The sequence below is a fragment of the Galdieria sulphuraria genome (assembly GCF_000341285.1).
Source record: "Galdieria sulphuraria unplaced genomic scaffold scaf_26, whole genome shotgun sequence".
NCBI lineage: Eukaryota > Rhodophyta > Bangiophyceae > Galdieriales > Galdieriaceae > Galdieria > Galdieria sulphuraria.
In genome coordinates, this window is record NW_005178449.1 from 100,800 (window position 1) to 123,703 (window position 22,904).

General features: G+C 38.8%; 9 protein-coding genes across 9 annotated transcripts; 5 read left to right on the forward strand and 4 right to left on the reverse strand.

The window, feature by feature from the left end:
• Position 1: 1 nt before the first annotated feature.
• On the forward strand, positions 2–2,958 carry Gasu_33090 (polyribonucleotide nucleotidyltransferase). The gene has a single exon (XM_005705765.1). The coding sequence runs from the start codon at positions 33–35 to the stop codon at positions 2,868–2,870; it is 2,838 nt and encodes a 945-aa protein (XP_005705822.1). The 5' UTR covers positions 2–32; the 3' UTR covers positions 2,871–2,958.
• An 8-nt stretch (positions 2,959–2,966) lies between these two features.
• On the reverse strand, positions 2,967–3,611 carry Gasu_33100 (uncharacterized protein). The gene has a single exon (XM_005705766.1). It carries the CDS (start codon positions 3,606–3,608, stop codon positions 3,132–3,134), a length of 477 nt encoding a protein of 158 aa, XP_005705823.1. The 5' UTR covers positions 3,609–3,611; the 3' UTR covers positions 2,967–3,131.
• A 10-nt stretch (positions 3,612–3,621) lies between these two features.
• On the forward strand, positions 3,622–4,075 carry Gasu_33110 (uncharacterized protein). The gene is made up of 2 exons (XM_005705767.1): positions 3,622–3,763; positions 3,809–4,075. Exons 1-2 carry the CDS (start codon positions 3,627–3,629, stop codon positions 3,939–3,941), a joined length of 270 nt encoding a protein of 89 aa, XP_005705824.1. The 5' UTR covers positions 3,622–3,626; the 3' UTR covers positions 3,942–4,075.
• A 6-nt stretch (positions 4,076–4,081) lies between these two features.
• Gasu_33120 (uncharacterized protein) lies at positions 4,082–13,052 on the forward strand. Its single transcript, XM_005705768.1, has 7 exons — positions 4,082–5,100; positions 5,151–5,366; positions 5,411–9,355; positions 9,412–9,570; positions 9,637–10,004; positions 10,052–10,479; positions 10,529–13,052. The coding sequence occupies exons 1-7, from the start codon at positions 4,129–4,131 to the stop codon at positions 12,871–12,873; spliced, it is 8,433 nt and encodes a 2,810-aa protein (XP_005705825.1). The 5' UTR covers positions 4,082–4,128; the 3' UTR covers positions 12,874–13,052.
• Positions 13,053–13,056: 4 nt separating this feature from the next.
• Gasu_33130 (tubulin-specific chaperone E, putative) lies at positions 13,057–14,681 on the reverse strand. The gene is made up of 3 exons (XM_005705769.1): positions 14,176–14,681; positions 13,201–14,124; positions 13,057–13,141 (listed from the first exon to the last, which is right to left on the reverse strand). The coding sequence occupies exons 1-3, from the start codon at positions 14,572–14,574 to the stop codon at positions 13,124–13,126; spliced, it is 1,341 nt and encodes a 446-aa protein (XP_005705826.1). The 5' UTR covers positions 14,575–14,681; the 3' UTR covers positions 13,057–13,123.
• A 490-nt stretch (positions 14,682–15,171) lies between these two features.
• On the forward strand, positions 15,172–19,232 carry Gasu_33140 (ATP-dependent RNA helicase). The gene is made up of 4 exons (XM_005705770.1): positions 15,172–17,441; positions 17,497–18,653; positions 18,701–19,122; positions 19,176–19,232. Exons 1-4 carry the CDS (start codon positions 15,282–15,284, stop codon positions 19,184–19,186), a joined length of 3,750 nt encoding a protein of 1,249 aa, XP_005705827.1. The 5' UTR covers positions 15,172–15,281; the 3' UTR covers positions 19,187–19,232.
• A 14-nt stretch (positions 19,233–19,246) lies between these two features.
• Gasu_33150 (uncharacterized protein) lies at positions 19,247–19,821 on the reverse strand. Its single transcript, XM_005705771.1, has 2 exons — positions 19,641–19,821; positions 19,247–19,591 (listed from the first exon to the last, which is right to left on the reverse strand). Exons 1-2 carry the CDS (start codon positions 19,709–19,711, stop codon positions 19,369–19,371), a joined length of 294 nt encoding a protein of 97 aa, XP_005705828.1. The 5' UTR covers positions 19,712–19,821; the 3' UTR covers positions 19,247–19,368.
• A 65-nt stretch (positions 19,822–19,886) lies between these two features.
• On the reverse strand, positions 19,887–21,161 carry Gasu_33160 ((S)-2-hydroxy-acid oxidase). The gene has a single exon (XM_005705772.1). The coding sequence runs from the start codon at positions 21,139–21,141 to the stop codon at positions 19,945–19,947; it is 1,197 nt and encodes a 398-aa protein (XP_005705829.1). The 5' UTR covers positions 21,142–21,161; the 3' UTR covers positions 19,887–19,944.
• A 110-nt stretch (positions 21,162–21,271) lies between these two features.
• On the forward strand, positions 21,272–22,902 carry Gasu_33170 (uncharacterized protein). The gene is made up of 3 exons (XM_005705773.1): positions 21,272–21,408; positions 21,456–21,676; positions 21,733–22,902. The coding sequence occupies exons 1-3, from the start codon at positions 21,325–21,327 to the stop codon at positions 22,352–22,354; spliced, it is 927 nt and encodes a 308-aa protein (XP_005705830.1). The 5' UTR covers positions 21,272–21,324; the 3' UTR covers positions 22,355–22,902.
• The last annotated feature ends 2 nt before the right edge of the window (positions 22,903–22,904 follow it).

Consider the following 22,904-nt stretch of genomic DNA (forward strand, 5'->3'; position numbering starts at 1 on the left):
AACTGTTACGTTTAGAAAAATCGATTGACGGGATGCCCGTTCGAGTTGTTTGTCCAACTTGTGACCACCAACGAGCCAGAGTTGCTAGTTGCTGGTCATTTATTTCACCACAGTCACTTTTGCATAAAAACACATTTTGGACAAAGGGTGCTTGTAGATTCCTACCACAATTTTGTTATAGTAGTTTCTTTAATAGTGTTTTTAGTCCAGACAGAAGTTGCAAAAGGGGTGTTGCTCGAATTGTTCTTGCGTCTTTACCCACTTTTGATGAATCAAACTCTAGTTATGTTGAGCCAGCAATCGAAAAAGAGAATACCAATAATAAAGCTGTGGAGAATGGCGCTGATACCTCGGCAGTCTATTGGGAGGCTCCAGTTGCTCCGCTAAGTAGTGGTAAAGGGGGGTTTCTACCATATGAAGTAGTATTTGTTCAAGTAGGTGATAGAATTTGGTCATTTGAAACTGGAAGGTTTGCAAGGCAAGCAGGAGGCGCAGTAGTCGTTCGTGATGGAGACACAATGGTTTTTTGTACGGCTTGTACGGAAACCAAAAACATCAAGACCACTGATTTTCTACCTTTCCGAGTGGATTATTTCGAGCGTTTCTCATCACTTGGAAAGACCATTGGAGCATATCATAAGCGAGAAGGGAGACCTTCAGATTTGGAAATTCTCATTTCACGTTTGATAGACCGGCCTTTGCGTCCTATGATTACTGAAGGCTATTTTTATGAAACTCAAGTACTTTCCAATGTTTTTTCTTATGATGGCGTTCATCTACCTGATGTATTGGCTATTTGTGGATGTTCTGCATCTCTTGCACTGTCTTCGGTGCCAATGAAGAAAACCGTAGCTGCAGTTCGAGTTGCTATCGATAAGGAAGATAGCATTGTTATCAATCCGGAGAATAAAATATTGTCTACAGCAAAACTTGATTTAGTAGTATCGGGTACTGTAGATGGAGTTTTAATGGTAGAAGGTGGCGCCGAGTTTGTTTCGGAAGACACTCTTATGACTGCAGTAGAAGCAGCACATTCTTCCATTGTCAAAATATGTGAAGCCATTGATTCTTTGGTAAAGCGTGCCGGGAAAGCCAAGTTTCCAGGAAAGATCATAGTTCCTAGCGAACAGATGATATCGCTAGTTGACTCGTTGGCTGGAATAGAACTGGATCAAGCATTAAATGTTTTTAGCAAGAAAGAAAGAGATGAAGCAATTGAACGGATAAGGACACAAGTGATAGATGCTGCTATTTCCAGATGGAAGGAGAATGATTGTACTGCTCATACTATAGAAGATGATGATGAGTACTTTGATGCCAAGTTAAGGATGAGTTGGAAGAAAGTGCTGTCTTCACGTATGAGACAGTTTATTTTGGATAAACAGATAAGACCGGATGGGCGAGATCTTGATACGATAAGACCAATCGATATTATTCAAGGCCCTTTACTACGAACGCATGGATCTTCATTATTTACCAGAGGAGAAACTCAAGCTTTGGTTGTGGCTACTTTGGGAGGTGAAGAGAATGCGCAGCATTATGAGACTTTGGATGGTGAAGTGAAGTCGCGTTTCTATTTGCAATATTTCTTTCCTCCTTTTTCTGTTGGAGAAGTCGGCAAGTTGGGACCACCGGGAAGACGAGAAATAGGCCACGGTAGACTTGCTGAAAGGGCATTGGCTCCTATTATTCCCTCAAGAGAAGAGTTTCCTTATGTTATTCGAGTGGAAAGCAACATTACTGAAAGTAATGGTAGTTCTAGTATGGCTTCAGTTTGCGGTGGATGTTTGGCTCTAATGGAAGCAGGTGTTCCTATTCGAAACCCAGTTTCAGGAGTTGCAATGGGATTGATTGTCGATGGTTCCAAGGTTGCCATTCTCACAGATATTTTAGGCATTGAAGATGCTTTGGGAGACATGGACTTCAAGGTTGCTGGAACAGCACATGGCGTAACTGCTGTACAAATGGATATGAAGATGGAAGGTATTGGAATGGATGTACTTCGTCAGTCACTTTATCGAGCAAGGGAAGCGAGAGGCAAAATCCTCGAGAGCATGCTGAATATCATGCCGAGGCCAAAGCCAAATCTTCCGGCATCTGTTCCTCGTATTTGTGCTTTACAAATCCCCACAAAGTCAATTGGTGAGTTAATTGGTCCTGGAGGGAAGCACATTAGAAATATTATTGAGGCTTGTGGAGGAGAAGCTCTAGTTTCCATTTACATTGGTCAAGATGGCTTGGTTTCTATAACATCCTCCGATGAGGACACGCTTAAAAGGGCTGTTGATATGGTGGAGAATTCAGTGAGGCGTGTGGAGATTGGACAGGAATACATTGGAAGAGTTACTCGTATTCTACCATTTGGAATGTTTGTAGAATTATTCCAAGGCAAGGAAGGCTGGTGTCATATTTCAGAAGTTGGAGTAGAACGTGTAGAGTCTATTGATAAGATTATGAAAGTTGGAGATGAATGCAAGGTTAGAGTAATCGAAATTGATGAAAAGCGAGGAGTTCGAGTGAGTCGTCGGCTTCCCTTGTTAGGAGAAGAAGTGGAGGAAGAATTGGAAAAACAAGAGTTGGAACAAAAGCAACAACAAGAGAATAATGAAGGCTCTAGTGAAGGAGAGTCCAAAGATAAGGAAGGGGGGCAGCGAGGAGGCGGACGTTCAGCTGGTTCTCGTATAAGAAGCGATTTACAATCTCGGAATACAACTCAAGATAGAAAACCAAGAGCATTTCATACGTCTTATCGTCGTCGTTCTACTACAGAACTACACAAAAATAATGGATTGAACAAGGAAAGCATTGAAGGTTCAGAGTCTGATTCTTCCAGAACTACCAAATCCTCTGACGATGAAACGAATCATTGACCATTGGACAATGAGGTGTCTGAGGTTCTCACAGTTTTCGTATCAGTCGAAAATATCAAATATATACAAGAAATATCACATGAATTGTAAAACAATTTTTCCAACACTTTACATGCGCTCTAAATATTTACTATTATATTTACATTTTCTTGTGGCTTTTCCCACATAACGTACTATCCTACTGCTCTATTTATACTATATATATGTACATTCAAAACTTCCAACAGCCACAACTTTGTTGTGTTGAATAACTTACAGATACTACACAGATAGCGCTGGGCTCTTATTGCCAGTTCTTCTTAGGTTTGCATTGTGCTTGAATACCTCGCCTGCTGGACATTCTGAAAGTTTTGCACAACCACACCTTGTTCGGTTGGAGAATAAAAACCAATGGTCTCTCACCATAGGATTTTCCGTCCTTTCCGGTGGGGTCACGTCTTGAAAGGCCTCGTCTTCGCAAGGTTCTGTGGTAGTTAAAGTATCCTCTCTGTTGGACCATGGACAGCTAAAAGGTCTTGTGGATTCCCTTTTGTATTTCTCCACCTCTTCTATCCGAAAACAAGACTCTCCCGCCTTTAAACTTTGAAGCTCCAACGCACTCAAAGCTTTCGATACTCTTTGGGGTCTTGGGCATACCACCTGTGCACAAACTTTGTTCTTTCCTTGTTGTCTACATATTTCAGGGAAATTGGAAACATTTTCTTGAGTTGTTTCCGGAAACATATTATGAACAAACATAAGAGTACGAAAGTTACAATGCTGCAACCAAAGCATTTTGCAGCAAATCCACCATTCCTTCCACCCGCGTCAATCCCCAAAAAATATTTAAAGATATTTTTAGCTGACAAGCAGAAAATTTGTTGTTGGAATATTGGACCGGTAGTTTTGTGTTCGTAGGAAATACAGTTTGAATTTGTTTGTTTCTATACGAGTTATAGAAACGTTGGTTATTTTATTCGTAACCTGGCGAAAGAAAAGTTATGTATATTGTTAAAAAAAATTGAAGTATTCAATGAAAAGAATGACTTCGAGGAATTGAGTAGCTGTTTGAAGGGTAAACCAAAGACTTGAGATATTGCTCAGAAGTATATTCAATTTTGACCGTGTTATAAAGCTGCAATGTATCCCCGACTCAGTCTTCAGTCTTCCTTTGCTTGAAAATTTATAGACTATCTGTTCATTCAAATAAAGCAGAATATGTGCGTAGTTGAATTCATTTCATTTCATTTGGCTGGCCGAATATTTCTTATCGGTTTGGATGACTTACGTGAATAGGGAAACTTTGAAAGAACAGTTGAAGCAACTTGGTGACTGCACAAAAGAGGAAAGGATTGAAATATGTGATTCCATTTACAAAAGTCTTGTTTCTATAAGCAAACAGGCGGCTTTAGAACAGGACTGCCAAAAACTCGAAGAGGATTTTCACCTTGTTCTCGATGTTTGTTGCCGATTCCTTCTAGGTGAAAGTAACAGAGCCTCATTTGATCAACTTATTCGTCGTTCATGGGGTAATTTGGTTAGCTGTATTGTTCAGGAGTCGTTTTGTTTTTCAGAAAAGAGTGGGCTGCACCCTGTCAAGGTTTGGAAGGCTCTTGACAAGATTTTGAACAAGTTGGGGAAGAAGCTTGTTTCCGGATTCAACGCCCAAAAGAGCTTCGAAACAAGAGAATTTATTTTGACATATTGGTTTCTGTATCGTTTATTTGCCAGCGTTTCTAAAGCAAAATGTTTTTCTACAGAGACTTTGAGTATCGTGAACAAAGTGTTCCTTCTGTTATCCTTCAATAGATCCGTGTTACGTAAAATTTACTTGCCAGCGCAAGTCGAAAGGAAACGTTCAGTGGTCTTTCGTCGTTTTCATTTATCCAAACTTACTCCGTTGAACGCTTCAATTATCCAAGGACTATGGGTTTGTATAAGCTTTTTAATGGGTTACGGTGAAAAAGTCCAAGATACTGAAAACAAAGTTGATTGGTTACCAGAAAATGTAGCAGATAGGAAATTGGTTGCTTTGGATGCCATCTTGTTATATAAGCAATGCATAAAAGAAGAGTCAGAAGAGAGGATGTCTACGATGTGTAGCTATATTGTAGAAATATTTTGCAAATATCCCAATATTTTTGGAGTTCAGCTGATGAAGCGTTGTTCTCCTTTATTCGAACTTTGTAAAGAAGATATTTTGATTTGCAACATAATACCATTCCTGGATACTTGGATGATGAGAGAAAAGGTAAGAGTGAGATTGTTTCAGGATTTCAGTCCATATACTCTTTTGAAAAGGAAACAGCAATAACTGAAATACCGAGACTGCTGTCATTATTTCATACAACACAATGCGAAGTAATAATAGATCATATTTGGTCGAAATTTTACTTACAAAATATTGATTCTGATAAAAATACTATACGATCAAGTATTGTCGACATATGTCAAATATTGGTCCAAAGATGTAAGCGAAGAGCTTGTATGGAGTCAATATTGGATAGTTTGTGGAAGGTAAGAAAACTTATGGAAAGTAGACTCAAAATAATTCTTGATAGCGCTGGAATTCCACAGACAGTGCTTCCTATTCGAGACAAAGTAAATGTACGGTATTGCAATGCCTTCAAGTGCTGTCCGGTTATGATGAATGTTCCGAAGATCAAAGTTGGATGAACACAATATTTTCACATTTATTTGAGTCCTTAAAAGGCTCCAGATATGGAAACCCTCAAGTAATAAGTGGCATATATGACTGTTTGTCTAGTTGGCTTTATAGGCATAGAATTTCGGAAGAGCAGGGGAAATCTCTTATTCAATGGATCCTAGACACTTGGGACTCCAAACACAAGGAAGATCAAATAGAATGGACTTCTCTTTTGTCGATGTTATTTTATGGGTTTCTGAGTCCTAAAAGCAAGAATTGGAATATCGTTTCTTCTGATATTCTTCAAGCTTTAGGTTTCAAACTTTGCCAACGAAAAAAAGGAGCTTTCCCTCTGAAGCACGATAACTTATTATGTTGCCTAGTCCTAATGGGTATATGGTTTGCTTTGAAGCAACAGTCTGAAGAGAACAACAATCAGATGCTTGATAATATAGAAAAATGGATATTGAGTTGTTATGGCTCAGCTCTAGCTGTAGTTTCCTGGGAACGTTATTCAGAACAGTTGTTAGGTATCATGAGTGAACTTTGTAATTATGCTTTGATAGACTTTTCATTGTGGGCGTCTCTACCCCAAAATGTGTGTGATTTGATATTGCGATGTTTGTCTAGATTAATATTGGATCCTTCAACTAACTATACTTTACAAAAAGATTCTATTCGAGTTGTGCAAAGAGTAGTAGAAATGTCGAAAGAAGTGCGTTATCATCAAGGATTCCAGATCATTCTTCATCGATTGTTTTGGTGCTGTATGGAATATGAGCTGAATAGTCATTATAATCATATAGATGGTACTTTTCTTTATTGGTATCCTAGTCAGGCTTGGCAGTCGGAAGCAGAAAGAAAGGCAGTCGAAACTCTGATAACCAACACGTTTCATAGTGTTTGTGAATGCTTAATGGAAGCCGTTCCAGTTTCCTCGTTTTTTCTATTTGTTAGCACTCAGACTGCAATTACCAGGGCTTCAAAGTGGTGGTATCGTATTCATCGACATTGTAAAAGCACTTTTCCTCCAGACATTGTACAAGGAATCGATTTCAAGAGAGTTACGGTTGAAGAATTGAAGGGTAAACAAGGCATCGCTAATGAACAGCGTATGATTGGCCATTGTGGAGCTTACGCACTAGCTAGCTTTACTTTGTTTCTTCCACGTGATGTTGTCCATAGTTGGATTTGGGAAAGTCTATTTGAAATGTGTTTTTCTAGTTTGCGATTTTGTTCAACTATAGACTATCAGGTATTCGTTGAATGCCTACCTATTCTTTCACATAGTTCGGATGAAATTCGTGAGTTACAGAGCGAATTAGAAAGTTTGCGACAGCAGTTATCTTCAGATAAGAAGGCTTCTATAGAAAGAAAAAAATCACAAGTTGCCTCCCGAAATAAACAACAAGTGCAAGCAGAATTAGACAAACAAAAAACTATCATGGAGAAACGAATGGAAGAAATAGAGGAGAGATTGAGTCGTGTGCAGCTTGCAAAGAAGACCGAAAAATTTCTCAAACAAGCAGAAACTGCACTTTCTTATATCGTTGGTCTCAATCCATACTTGGACTGTCTTAAAGACCAGCTGAAGGAACATATAAGTAATGTCATGGACTGGATTCCCATTTTGATTCAATATGGTGTGCTTAGAAATCTGGTATTATCTACGGTAATGATTTGTTGCAAAGTTTGTGGAAATTCAATAGCCAAAAGAGCGAACCACATTGCACGTGCTTTTGAAGAATGTGTTTGGAAACGCAACAAATTCGAGTGGCTTGATGCCTTTTCATCTGAACAATTATCACTGGAATCTTTTTGTATTTTCTATCCTCTGTTTGAAGCAACTTTGGAAGCTCATTCGAATGAACGTAATCTCATTCGAAATGTTTTGGAAATATTACAACTGCATCTCCAAACGAATCCAAGTATTGCATTATATTGTTCTAACAAGAATAAGTTTGCAAAGTTGTTGTATACCATTTTGGAAAGAGAAGACAGTAACTTTAATATTGCGTCATCCTGCCTTGGAGAGTGGAGTGAGAAAGGTTTGCAAGAGTTGGGTGAAAACATCGTACCTCTGATATCAGGATTGTTGTCAGGAAAGAGTTCGGTACGAGGAGCAGCATTGGATGCCATTGCTAGATTGCCAATTTTGACCATGTATGCACAACAGCCTAGTGTAGCAAATGATACTCAAGATGTCTTATTATGTCGTTTCTTATGGCTGTCTTGTCACGATCCAGAAGAGGAAAATGCACTAGTTGCTCAACATTTGTTTCATTTGTATAATGGAAAGACATTTTTAGAAGACTATGTTGCAGAATATATTAAATTGTTGTCTCATGCTGAACAAGATATACGTTCAGCAGCAGCTCATGCCATGGCGCACTTATTACAGAATAATAATGACTTGGAAGAGGAATTTCTCAAGATACAGTGGAATAAGAAGAAGAGTCAGTTTCTGGCTCAGTTATTTTCTTTGTATGTTGAGAACTTGGAACCGAAAGAGGCAGAAAAGAACCCTCCTTCAGAAGAGCAGCCAAGAGATAGTTATTGGAAAGTAAGAGATGGAGTTGCCAGAGTTTTTGAAGCAATGGGTCAACGTTCCGTTTTAGAGACAAAAGAACTTGCTATCATTTTTACGTTCTTTATTGCTCGAGGTTTTGGAGATATCCATGATCAGGTTCGAACTCGAAATGTCTCCGCAGCAGTAGCCCTCATAAACTCTCAAGGTGCTAGCTGTGTCTCTAGTTTACTTTCACTTGTTGAAAAGCAACTAAGCAAAGATATTGATGCTGCAAATCAACCAAACGATAGGGTTCAGTTGCATGTGCAAGATTTGACAAAAGAAGGTCTTGTTGTGTCACTTGGAACTTTGGCACAACATTTGTCGGATAATGATCCTAGAATAGAAACAAGCATGGAGTGGTTAATGAAGTTATGTTTAGAGACACCGTCAGAGCCTGTTCAAATGAGAGTCAGAGACTGTCTTAGTTCCTTAGCCTTAAAGGCGAGAACAAAGTCGTTAGAATTGGGTACAAGGCTCTTCAAGGAACTTGTTGAAAACAATAGTTACGGTGCAAGACGTGGAGCAGCTTATGCATTGACTGGTTTGCTGAAAGGAATCGGACTTGGCTCATTATCTGAAATGGGTATTTTAGACAGTCTATTTTGTCGCCTCGACCAACAAAAGTTTGACCTTAAGGCAAAGCAAGGAAGACTATTTCTTCTAGAAGTTTTGTCCAAGTCATTTAAAGGAGTTATGGATCCTTACGTGATGGAAACCTTGCCTTTTCTTTTGTCTTGTTCCGGTGACACTTCAACGGAAGTAAGAGAGGCATGTTTCACAACTGCTAAAGCATTGATGTCCAGTATATCTGGTATATGTGTACGTATTGTACTGCCATCCCTGTTAAAAGGACTGGAAGATCGTTCATGGAGAGTAAAGGTTGCAAGTTGTGAAATGCTCGGTACAATGGCATACTGCGCCCCTAGACAATTGGCAGAATGCCTTCCTCAAATTGTACCAAAACTATCAGATGCCTTGATTGATTCGCATCCTAAAGTTGTGGAGACTGCAGAAGCTTCCTTATATCGTATTGCATCGGTTACCAAAAACCCTGAAGTTAGAGACCTATCATCATTTATTATGGAAGCTTTAAAGAATCCTGCGACGAAGACAAATGCTGCTTTAGATGCTATGATGGCAACCGAATTTACTCATGTAGTAGATGCTGCTTCTATTTCGTTGCTCATTCCTGTTTTACATCGAGGACTTCGAGAGCGTAGTACGGAAGTAAAGAAGAAGGCAGCTCTTATTTTAGGTTCCATGTGTTCACAAATTGCTTCACCAAAAGTAAGTATTATTTGCAGTGCGTTGACGTACTCAATGTGAATGGATAACTTGTATAGGATATGGAACCCTATTTGGATTTGTTGTTGCCAAGTATCCTCTCTGTTCTTTTAGACCCGATTCCTGACGCTCGAGCTGCGGCTGCTCGTGCTTTGGGATATTTTGCTCGAGGTGTCGGAACTGCAAATGTTGGTGGTCTATCCGAAAAGCTTGTAGAGGTTAGTTTATTTCTTTGTTTTGTTCCATAACTGAAGGATGACATTTCTGTTTTTTTTTCATGTTAGATGTCACAAAATGGAAAGTCTTCTGCAGAGAGACTGGGTGCTGCTATGGGTTTAGCTGAAATATCAACAGCTGCCAATTCAGAGGAACTAGAGTGGATTGTGAGGGAATCTCTAAAGCCTTACAAAGTCTATTTGGAACTCCAAGAGATGAAGAAAAAGAGAAGTGGAATTACAGTATCACAAAGAGAAGGAACATTTTTAGTGTTGGCAACTTTGGCTTTGACTTTAGTGAAGTCCTTTGAAAAATATATTCCAGTAATACTTCCTGTAGTATTGGAAGGTTTTGGAGATGAGTCGGATACTGTTCGAGAAGCAGCACTCAATGCTGGTCATTATCTCGTTTCTGTGTTTTCTACATCCTCTTTTGAGTAAGTATTTCTAAAATTAGGTTTGGCTCGAATCTGACAGACTATAGAATGCTGATTCCTTTGTTGATTGGAGGTTTGAAGCATAAAAACTGGCGAAGGCGACAAGCATCTGCTCAGTTATTGGGCGCCTTATTATTCAGTATTTTAGGATATGAGAATACACAAAAGTCACAAATAATGGGATCATTTGGCTCCCAAAATAATGAAAATGAGCCTTCAGAAGACGAAGAAGAGGAATTGATTCTGAATGAGGAACGAAAGACTCGAACACTGCAAGAAAAGGCGGATATTGCCAGTTTTATGACTTCTGAACGTGAAAAGCAGCAAATAGAAAAGCTAGACAGTGTTCTTGGAATTCAAAGAAGACGAAAAATATTTACACTATTGTTCATTGCTAATCGAGGTGATGTAAATGGTAAAGTACGTAGTTCTGCTAGTGCAGTTTGGAAGGCATTGGTTTCCAATACTCCAAAAAGTAAGTGGGTCTCGAATTTTTCATTTTATTGTTTACTCTATTGGCATAGATATCCGAGAATTATTACCTCTGATTATCGAAGAGTTGGTGGAAGAACTTTCTGTGGATGCTGAGGATCTCCATGAACGTGCCTGCGACACGCTGACAGATTTGATACAAAGGCTAGGCAATTTATTGATGCCAGAGTTGCTTCCCTTGTTGGAGAAGAATTTCTCTGTTCCCTCAGTAGTAACACGACATTCTGTGAGTGATGGTCTATTGCACATTGTGGAGAGTTGTTCTAAACAACTACTCCTCAACAATACAGAACCCTTGTTGAAGCTGACCTTGTGCATTCTTAAAGATGGAGAGAATAACATACGTAGAAATGGTGCAGCAACTTTTGTACATTTATACAAAGCAACTGGAGATGCGTCGTTGGAGGCTATTTACCCACAGCTGTTACAGTTGATGCAAGATTCAGCTACTCAAGAGTTAGGTTTCAATGCCTTTGAAAATCTGCTTGAGGTTGGGGGCACACGTTTAGTACAATGGATAGTCGGAAACATGATTGATTCGTCGTATTTGGTTACTGGAGGAATGGCTCAAGTCTTCGCCTGTGCTGTTCGACATTCTCAAGGTTGCATTGCGACGATTTCTATAACAAAAGTTGCTGATAAGTTGATACACATTTGTGAAGAATCAGAAGTTTCCCGAGAGCAACAAGACTGTGTAATTGAATTGGAGTCTGCACTATTGTGTATCATAGAAGCGATGAATTGTTCATCTTCTTATATTTCAACATTGGGTAACAGATGGCGTTTCATTTTGGAAAAGGATCCCACGAAGAAGGCTGTTTGCTTGTATTTAATGGGTCTATTAGGCACCGTAATATTACCAGTGGAGGATTGGCAAGATGCCTTGTTCTCTAGCATGCTAACTACAGTGATACAGCACTTGGATAGTAGAGACGATCGCATTCTACAAATTTGTATTCGTGCTCTTGATCAAATGCTCAAGTTAGATAGTCGGGATAGAAAGCAACAGCTCATTCGTTTTCTCAGCACTATACGTAAGGCCTTTACGCCAGTTACTGTTCGTTCGTTGGACAAGCACACTAGTTTACGAGGAATTTCGTCTCCATTTTCTCCTGCTGCATTGATGAATTTATGTATGGAAGGCCTAGTGAATGGAGATATTTCTATTAAACACGAAGCTACAAGGACTATCCAGTTGATAGTCAAATATTCCGACTCCAAAGCGTTATCTCCTCTTATCATTAAAGTTGTCGGTGCTTTGATACGATTATCATCAGAACGTCATGCTGCAGCTATCAAAGCATCGATCATGAGGTCATTTTATGAAATTCTCGAAAAGAGATGTATGGAAGTCAAAGTGTTCGTACCACAGTTACAAAGTGTCTTGACAAAGTCCTTGGCAGATACACAAAACAACGCTACCAGACACTTTGCAGCGAAGAGCTTAGGATGGTTAGTGAGGACATTTTCGTCCGTCAGATGGGATGTATTATGGGGCGAACTGTTTCATCTTTTAGAAAATGATGTGTCATTAGATATTCGCCTTTCTGGATTATACGCCATTCAGAATGTTTTCAGTCAAGGTCCTAACGAAAAATTCGCTTCATGGAATCTAATTGAATCTAACTTGTTACCCTATCTAAGTAGCTCTAGCGAAAAGCAATTCATTTTGAGATTAAGTATGGTATTGGGTATTTGGGCGCAGTCCATATATGAAAGAGACCCAGTGTTGGTCTTTAAACTATTGGCTTCATTATTGTCATCCATCCAAGGCAACATGTTGCCTTTGTGCGCTGGACTCGCCATATCGGAAGTTTTCAAAGGAATACTCAAGACACAGAGCGTTGTTGGAAACTCACATCAAAGGGACCTGCCAAAGATATCGCATGACTCGACACTATCGCAGCTATTCCAGTATCTCATTCAAGGTTGTGAAAACGAATCACAGTCTCAGCGAGTACTTTGCAGTCGCATTGGTATCCTTTATTTAGATTTCTTGCATCATTTACAAGTTCAGGGATGTGAAACATTGGAACTTGAGATGAAACTCTGGCAAGTTATAGCAAAACTTCAGAGAGATAGTTCAGAACAGGTTCGAAGCGAGGTTATCACAGCTATTCGTTGGATTAGCAACAAGTCGTTATTGGAAAGGATGATTCCTTGGGTAATTCAAACCATGAAACGTAGCTCGTTGTCCAATGAGTTATATGCAGGTGAACAAACTCTTCGAAAATTATACCATGAAGGAATTCTTTCAACGCTTTCTCTAAGTGAAGAAGAAAAAGCTTGGATGGGAAATAATGAAGCACGTTTACAACTGGCAGTACAGGGAGATGAGAATAGCAGTGAAGAAGAATTCGAGTTTGGAAAAGAATAATATTATACTTTGTCAACTCTCAAGGCAGTTTCAATCCCTTGCTTCATTGATAAAAATAACTGTGCCATCCTCTATCCCATAGTATGAGAGAGAACAAGCGTCATCATCCAAGTAAAATTTCATGATGCTATCGTCTTCTTCTGAGCTCTTGCGTCTAAAATAAAGCACAATTTGATCGAGTTGTCTCAATTGAAATTGTTTGACTGCAATTTGTTTTAGTTTTCTCACAGAAATTGAGCAAGGCAACTTCCTAGTCCACTCTTCGTTTCTATCACGGCTCGATTCATTCACCAATGTGATAATAAGTTGTTTCTTAGGCAAAACTACCTTCAATTCATTCAATTTTTCAAAAAAATAATCTGAATAAAGTTTTTTTAGTTCTTCCAGTCTCGGAAAGACAGTTTCCGAATCTTGTAAAGAGTGACGCATCATTTCTTCACAAATGTGTTTGATATACGTCATTTCGGCATCACGACGCTCACTATTTGAAATAAAGGATCCATTTAGGTACAATAAATGCTTGAGTCGACCAATAAATTGAAAGCGAGGAACCAACTCGCCGCTATCCATAAGTAAATCATCGATACGAAGAGACTTCAAAGCCGGAAGTTTCGCTAGTTCATCAATCACTCTCAATCCTTTTAGTTTATTTCCAGACAAGTTGATCAACTCAAGTTGCTGAAAACCGCATGCTCCATTATTTCCATGCTCATCTGTTGTCACACTTATGGAACTTATATTGTTTCCAGCTAATGATAGTTTCTTTAAAGAAGATAATGTTCCAAACGGTGCCAATTCCTCCCAAGTTGGGATATTACATGAATCCAAATATAGTGCTTTCAACTTGGAACATGCATTTGCTAATCTCACAAAATCATAGTTGCAAGCATTCTGAGAAATATGCAGTTCTTCTATACGGGGAAAATATCCCAAAGAATGGATAAGAGTTTCAAAATCATAAAAACATCCGTTCATTACAAGTAAACAAACTGGATTGCTGATAGTTGTTGATGCAGTCTCAATGTATTCAAAACGGTTGTTAGATAATATGAGTTCCCTTAGAGAAGGAGCGTGACGTATGATGTTCAGAACTTCGGAGAATTCTGAGAAGAGATTGTTGGATATGTCTAATACTTCAACGGACGCGAGAATACCACTCTTCAAATCCAAGTCGTTCCCAGCTCTATAGATTGCAAAATTGGGTAGAGCAATATGTTTCAAGTAGGAAACTTTTCTAAATTGATCTGCTGCCTAAAAGTTGCTTGAATAATATTTGAAGTTTAGAGATTTGTACTCAACTACCTTTTGAAACCCAACAAACTGGGCAATCTTGTTTCCTTGGAACACGTTTGAATTCTGAGAAATTTCTTCAAGATTATCAAAACAATATTTATCCATCAGAGCATCCACAAAGCAATTCCTTGAGCTTTTTTCAACATCTATCAGCTTTACAAAACTTCCCTTGTTTCTTTTGCAGTGAAAATAATTTTTGTCCTTGTAGGTTCCATAGTGCTTTCCTCTGGTAGGATTATCCCACTCCACTCCGACCCATAAAGTGGAGGACAAGTCTTGATTGGAAGACTGTAAACTTCCAATAAAACGAACAAAACCTCTTTCTTTAAGTATTTCAACTCTATGACCAACTTCAATAGCTTGTTTTTGGCCAGTCTTCGAGTTTGACTCTCTTTCCGCTTCTTCCATAATAAATACTTAAATAGTCATTCAAAAATGGGCGGTTTCCAATGTGTATCGAGCTTTCCAGAATAAGCAACAACAAAATGAAAAGATCTTTAAAAAGGCTTTTTCAAACTGTTCTTCGACTTTATAAAGCTGCTTATAGCCAATCGCACTTTGGATTGTATCCTCTTTTATTTTTCAGCTGTCTAATCTCTCTGGTTTCGAATTCTTATTCAAGATTTTCGAAAACAATTCTCACCTGAATAGATGATATTCAGTTTAACTGCTGAGAACATATAGAGTTATAAAATCATTGCACTTTTTTTTATTACAGCAACGACATTGAAAATAGTATGTGTTTCATTGAGTTCAAAACGATGGCAAGAATTTCCACAAGAAAACTAACCAAGATAATCTTCAAATATTTCAAACCATCCTCTTGAAACTTTTTAACAAAGATCCTGCCTGCGTAAAACCATTCCGTGCAAAGGCAAATGTAATGCAAATACTCTAAATATCTTTCATGAGTTGTAAAGATAAAAACCAACTTACGAAATTCTCAAACATCGAACGAAGTATTTAAATGATTCTAACCCAACTTACAATATCTATCACTACTAATTGAATTCAATTTCACTCTTAGTTTGGTGTTGATATTCTTGTGTTTGAAAGTGCGATATTGAACAAGCGAAAATATTCTTCCAAGTTGGATATGTCAATTGGTGACTACAATGGAAAGCGTCATTGTTGAGGTTTTACATGGTTTGTTACCAAAGCCATCATACTATATTTCGTCACTTGACGATATTTGCTTTGGTGAACTAACAGAGAGTTTATATATTGCAAGAGCTTCTGAGGAGGGTGACTTTTACCTTGGACCGGTTTCTTCTTCAAACGTAATCCTCGAAGAATATGACCGAAATTTTGGAAAGTCGGCAAGTGAGTCAACTTCCCTTCAAAGAGAAACACAAGGAGACTACCACTCAGGTTCAACTCGTAATAAGCCTTTTGCAACTTCAGTTACCCCAGAAAACGGTTGTATAGAGGAGGAAACCATTTTTTGGGAAACTTATCAACAGAAGCTGTTTGAATATTTACAAGTAGATAAATCTTTAATAGATATGAACAACTACGAAATAACGAGAGAAAATTTATTGGAATGGTGTGGCGTTACGTCTCTTGCTCAGAGTAGAATTAGCCAAGAGCATGCAGCCACTGAGAGCAAGAACGAGTTTCTGGTTAACAATTCTCTTGTACTGATGAATTCAAAAGGTTCCGCCTTTGTTGAATCTTCGTTGAAGGAAAAAGGAGCAGCGACAAAGGCCAACACCAAACCGTTACGTTTTCTACCTTCAGTACGCCAAGATCCTTTTGAGTGGAAAAAATTCTTTTCCTTTACCACAAAGGAACTAAATATGTTTGGAGTAACGAGAAAGGAACTGCAAGACTCACGTGATTTGTCGAATTCAAAGGAAGGAAATAAGTTGAGCCAAATATCGTCGACTTATTTGGACAATCCATCGTCACTTGCTGTAGATAAAGAAGAAGAACATGTCGTTGAGAATATTGAAAATTGGGACGACTTGCAAAGTATTCATGTTGCAATCGACAGACTTTTGTCGAATGAAAGGGTTAATGATATTTTAAGAAACAAACCAAAGTTGGGAGTAGATGAAAACAATAGAGAAGACACAATGGACAGTAAAAGCTATGCTATTCTTGATGAACAAGACGTAGAAAGTTTTGAACAGGAAGTGAGATATCCAGCCAGGACATTTCCCTTCAAGTTGGACGACTTTCAGAAACGAGGCATTCTTCATTTGGAAAGAGAAGAAAATGTTTTTGTCACTGCACATACTTCAGCTGGCAAAACTGTCATAGCTGAATATGCAATTGCTTTGGCTATACAACATCAAACAAGGGCAATTTATACTTCCCCGATTAAGAGTCTTTCCAATCAGAAGTATCGGGACTTTTTAGATAATTTTAGGGATGTTGGTATTGTAACCGGAGATGTAAGTATTCATCCGGAAGCTTCTTGCCTTATCATGACGACAGAAATATTACGTTCCATGCTTTATAAAGGAGCAGATCTCATCAGAGATATAGAGTTTGTTATTTTTGATGAGGTTCACTATATTAATGATGAGGAACGAGGGGTTGTTTGGGAGGAAGTCATCATTATGCTTCCTTCATACATCAAACTTATTATGCTGAGTGCCACTGTTCCCAATGCTATGGATTTTGCCAAGTGGGTTGGAGCAATAAGAAAATCAAAAGTTTTTGTTGTGGGTACTCATCTTCGCCCAGTCCCATTGCAGCACTGTATCTTTTTTAGGAAACATTTGTATACTTTGGTGACTGCTGAGGGAAAATTTATGACAAGCGTTTATAAGCAACTAAAAGAACTTGCAAAGTATAAGATGATTCCTTCAAGTGACATTAGGACAAGTGGTGCACATCCATGGCGCGAACTTGTTTATTACCTAAATGAAAGCAACTTAGTTCCGGCGGTCATTTTTTGTTTTGCTAAGAAACGTTGTGACGAGTTGGCTAATTTGCTGAGTAATGTAGACCTGACAATAGACTCGTCGGAAAAGTTTCATATCATTTCATTCATAGACAAGTCAATATCAAGATTGCAAGCTGAAGACAGAATCATACCTCAGATTGAGAGATTACGAGAAATGCTAAGCAGAGGGATTGGAATTCACCACGCTGGAATCATTCCACTAATGAAAGAAGTTGTGGAAATATTATTCCAGAAAGGTTTTGTTCGTGTTCTTTTTGCTACGGAAACATTCGCAATGGGTGTCAATATGCCTGCAAAGACTGTAATATTCTCGTCTATTCGAAAGCATGACGGCAGAAAGTTTCGTTGGATGCAACCCGTAAGTTATTCATATTTCAAATAAAGGTTTGAAGGAGGTTGAAAATTTATTATAGGGTGAATATATTCAAATGGCAGGGAGAGCTGGAAGAAGAGGAATCGACTCAGTAGGAACTGTGCTTTTGTTTTTGGAAGAAGATTTGCCTGAAATGAATATATTGCGAAAAGTCATGATAGGGCAACCGGTGAATTTGCTTTCTCAATTTCGTCTCACTTATAACATGATTCTCAACTTGCTGAGAACTGAAGATTTACAAGTAGAAGATATGATTCGACATTCTTTTTGTGAGGCTCCATACGCAAGAGATGTTAGTGTAATGTCAAAGCTTCTCGTGAAGGGCGACTTGAAACTAAAACATTTGGAGGAGAGGATTGCAAGAATCCAAGACCGCTCGCTGCATTTAACTACGGTTGACTTCAAAAGATTTTACTCTGTCTATGTTGAATGTGAGCAGTTGACGCAGTATTTGGCCAAAACTACATTGGCCAAAACTCAGTGTTTACAAAACTATCTTGACTTGGGTCGTATAGTACAGGTTTTGGGTGACGATTTTGATATACATTTTGCTGTGATAATAGGCTTTACAAGGAATGCTCGTTTAGAACATTTTTTGAAGGAGAAAACTCGTTCATATGAGGCAACACATTGCAATACAGATATGTTGGAAGTCGTCTGGATAGTACCAGTCTATCAAGAACACCCAAAGTGCAAACCAGAATTTGTATCCAAACTTAAACTTGGAACAAAGATTCTTTCTGGTAAGATTGGAAGGTATGAGTGGCGTGTAGAACGAATCTCATTGGATCGTATCGTAGCCCCCATTTCAGAGAAGATTCATCAAATGAACTTGTTCTATCTTTATGATGCTGCCTCATTTGCATTTCGTACAGAACTCAACCGAATGGTAGACCGTCTGCGGCTTCTCAAGGAAAATGGAAAAGTCGTTCCATTTGTGAGAATTCCACCAACAGAAGATATGGGTTACTGCAATCCAGAGATTCAGGACGCCTGGAAACGTCGTGAAGCTTTGATTGAAGACATAGAAAAAAGTCCTGTCAATCGAAGCTTTCGAAAATTCACGGCGATGAAAATGTTTGAGCTCTATCATGAACTAGAGTGGAAATTGGCAAAGATTCGATGGGCTCTAAGTGATGATAGTCTCCAGCTGATGCCAGATTATAATCTGCGGGTTGAAGTCCTCAAGAAACTTGGGTAGGTTTGGGTTTTAGGTTTTCAAGAATCAACTAACAACATTGCAGTTTTATAAATGAGGAACACATCATCCAACTAAAAGGAAGAGCAGCTTGTGAATTGAATATTTGTGACTGTGTATTAGCAACGGAAGTGATCTTTGAAAATGTTCTGAATCCGTTGGATTCTTGTGAATGTGCAGCCTTTCTGTCTTCATTTGTTTTTGAAGGTTCAACCAAGTGTGTTCTTTCCAGTTTAACTGATCCTTTATTGAATGCTATCGAAGCCCTGGGAACCATTGCTCATCGAGTTGGAAATGTTCAAAATGAATGCGGACTTCCCATTTCAGCGGAAGAATTTGCACAACAGAATATAAGAACTGGACTTTCAGATGTGGTACTTCTATGGGCACAAGGAGTTAAGTTTGTGGAAATATGTGAGGTTACGGAAGTTCCTGAGGGAACTATAATTCGGGTCATCAATCGACTTAGTGAGCTTCTTAAGGAAGTTAGGAGTTTTGCTAGAGTTATTGGGGACTTTAAGTTACACGATAAAATTGTAGAAGCTGATGAAAGGATACGTCGCGATATATGTTTTGCTGCAAGTTTGTATGTAACATAATATAACTAATAAACAGTAAAAATATTAAGAACATTTTATAAACAGTTTTGGACGACCCTTCTTTCAATACTTTTAAGTTATAGTAATTGAGACGATCTCCTCCCCTGTAAGCCCACTAGTGCGCCTCCGGACTTCGTAGCGTCCTATCAAATAGCGGTAATAACTTATCTCTGGAGTAAGTACCCAACAAGAAGAACTCGTCTTTCGTCATAGGATTCGAAGTCCTTGAGGGCACAACAACCCCTCCTTTCGAATAATACGTTCCCCCTCCCTTTATGTAATAAGTACAACCACCTTCCCAGCTAGTCACAACAACTTGCATCGAAAAAGTTTCAGACCTAAAAACTCCATCAACGAAAACTGTGAAATCCCTCGTTTGCAACATACTCTTTTGACGGCACAATAGGTTTTGGACGTATGGGCACAAGACGTGCACTACTCTTCAGTGCTCTTTCCATTTAGAAAAACTTTATTTCCTCTCTCGTGCAAAACACGAGAACTACGAGGACGCAACAGTACCAACACAAACCATTTCACAACGCGAGGAAGGTAATCAAAAACAACCTAAACAAAAGCCTCCCTCTTCTGATGGGATCATGTCCCTCAGTCCATTGGACCAGCTAAATTATCCAATCAGCATTTGAACATTGGAAATGCTATTTAGGAACGTTTTTCTGCCCATTTGCAATTTTTATAATTTGCAGAATTTGCCGTTACGAATGTGAGGAGCATTGTTGCGTCTTTTGGTAGCAAGTTTACCTCTGGAAATCAACTTCAACTTATGAATATCTTCTAAACACGAACAACCGGAAAGTTTCATTCCGTCTATAAATTCTCTCTTCAATATTCCCAAAACTTTCTTCACCCCCAGAATACCGTTACAAGCTAAACCCCATAATATTGGCCGTCCAATACAGACTGCGTCAGCTCCAAGAGCCAGCGCTTTTATGATGTCTTCTCCGGAACGAAAACCGGAATCGATGAGAATAGGAAAATTTTGTAGCTTCAACTTTCGAACTGCCTGGACAACAGCAGGGAGGCATTGCAAAGTTGGCACAGCACTACCTAATTGTCTTCCGCCATGATTACTGATAATTATCCCTGTCAAACCATACTTATAGGCCAATAAGGCGTCTTCTACTGACTGAATACCCTTGAGAAATACTGGCAAGCGAGTTTGTTGCCTTATTAAACGAACATCATCCCAAGTAATATTGGCATCAAATATTTTATCGATGTGGTCATCAAAACCGCCTGTATCACCTTCATTTGCAAAAGCATAAATTTTTTTGTCTTCATCGCTATAATTTTCATAATTGAGTCCACTTGGTAGTCTTTGAAAACCATTTCTCGTGTCAATCGGTCGATAGCCAAAAATGGGGGAGTCCACTGTAATCACCAAGGCTTCATATCCAGCTTCTTCAGCTCGCTTTACCAAACGCAAAGTTATATCCCTGTCTTTCAAAATATAACATTGAAACCAATGTGATCCTTTCGTTGCCACTTTACGCACTTGTTCCAGTCGTACAGTAGCATGTTGCGAGACACCGAGTGTAATTCCTTCATCAAGACAGGCCAGAGCTGTTGCCTCTTCCCCTTGCGGGTGTACAAGTTTGTGTACTCCAAAAGGTGCCACAAGGAAAGGAAAAGACAAAGTTGTTTTGCCTACTTGTAAGGACGTCTTTGGTTCAGAACAGGAGGAAAGAACTCTTGGAATAATAAACAGGGTTTGAAATATTCTCGTGTTGGCTTTTACACTTTGTTCGTCACCAGCACCGCTAGCAACATACTCATATATATGCTTGGGAAGCTTTCTTTTGGCTTCCAGTTCAAAATCTTTCAAGACTAGGCACTGCGATTGTGCATTCCTATTGCTGTCTACAGTCATTATATCAGGCACTACCGATTCCCAAAATATAATACGATTCGTAACTGAAATTTAATATTCTGGAATATAGTAGCTTCGAGATGAAAACTTTGCAATATGTCAAAGTAAGTTTGCTTACATCGATATTATCGTAGAACGATTGCCTACAAAAAAGATTAACTTGGAGCATTTGACCGTGTCAGAATGGAACTCGTATCAGAAACTGGATTTCAGATATTCCATCGCTTGAAACGCAAATATTTTCCTCCAGTTTATTTTCAAACTTCCGTAAGTCTAGTTTACATTCCCTTCTACTCGAGAAATGACGTTTGAAGTTTTTCTGTCCTATCGCCGTCCTCGAAGCGGGTGATCTTGTAGAGATCACTGGACTGTCCAAATGTGGCAAAACTCAGTTCCTTTACCAGTGCACAGCAAATTTTATTTTATATCAGTTAGAAAGAGAATCATACCGAAGAGAGCTACAGTTAGTTTGGATTGACATGGACTGGAATTTTGATATTTCAAGGATACGGGTACTTCTACAGTCAAGCAGCAGGTATGCAATATTGTCACATTAGTCACTTATTATGAGGTGAGGTTCTAATTTGCTAGCAGTACTACGTACGATGAAGCGCAAGTTTCTCAAATCCTTGACAAGCTGCAGATTTCTCAGCCACAAGATGATTGGCAGCTGCTGTTGTATTTGAGCGACCTTCAAGAACAAATAGAGACCAGTGGTCATTGTAAGCGTTCTTTTTCCTCGAATAGAATAAATAAGGCTGATAGTTTTGTAGCCTACGTTATATTTATAGACGGAATCGGAGGCTGGCAACACTGGAATTCTTTTACCAGTCAAGTGGCAGTGCTGCAGGCTTGTTTTATGAAACTTAAAAGATTGTTATTCAATTTTCCTGTTATATGCTTAGCATCAGTAAAGATGCAGATGTCTTTGCCATTTCGGTCGAAATCTATATATTTGAACAGCGAAAGTTCTCATTCTATTCCAGAATACTTACCACAGCCTTGGAAAGAGTTGGTGACTCATAAACTTGTTACACTTCGACAAAAAGAGGAAGAAGACAATGATAATAATGGCGTTAGTGTTTTCTTGATCTATCATTTTTCAAAAGCAGACTATACTGAAGGAAATAGTTGGTGGAAAGGATGGAAGTCGAATGAACAATGGAAAATGAAAGTAACAAGTCAGCTGGTGACTTGGGAGGCTCTGTCGTAAATGACGAATTATTTTTTTGGGCGATATTTCAATTAGCAAAGAAACATATCATCTTAAGTTCGATTCCATGAGCCACAATCGGAAAGCTGGTGACAGAACAATCATTTTCATTATAAATATTGCATCTTTTTCTCACCACATACATTTGAACCTTCGACAATATTTGGTTGAAAGTCACTCGTTGAAACAAATGTTACCAATGTTAAGTAGCGTCTGAATTATATGTATCTATAGTTTCTTCCTAAATAAAGTTTGGATAACTATTATCCATAAGTATCAGGGACTTCGAATAAATGGAAGCCTTAGCTCATTGGTAGATGGCAAAATTCCTACTGCGACGAGACATTCACAAGTGTCTTTCCAGTAACAGAGTAAAGAGCATCTAAAGCGAAAGTTTCGAATGGACAAACTCCGGTGTCTGTTAAGATCTTCTTGGCAGGACCTTTGCAACTCCATTTTCCAGAGTCTGAAAGCGTGTGCTACAATTGAGACAAACAGAGAATATCAAATCCTCACATTGACATGCCGTGAACAAGAATTGAAGTGAATA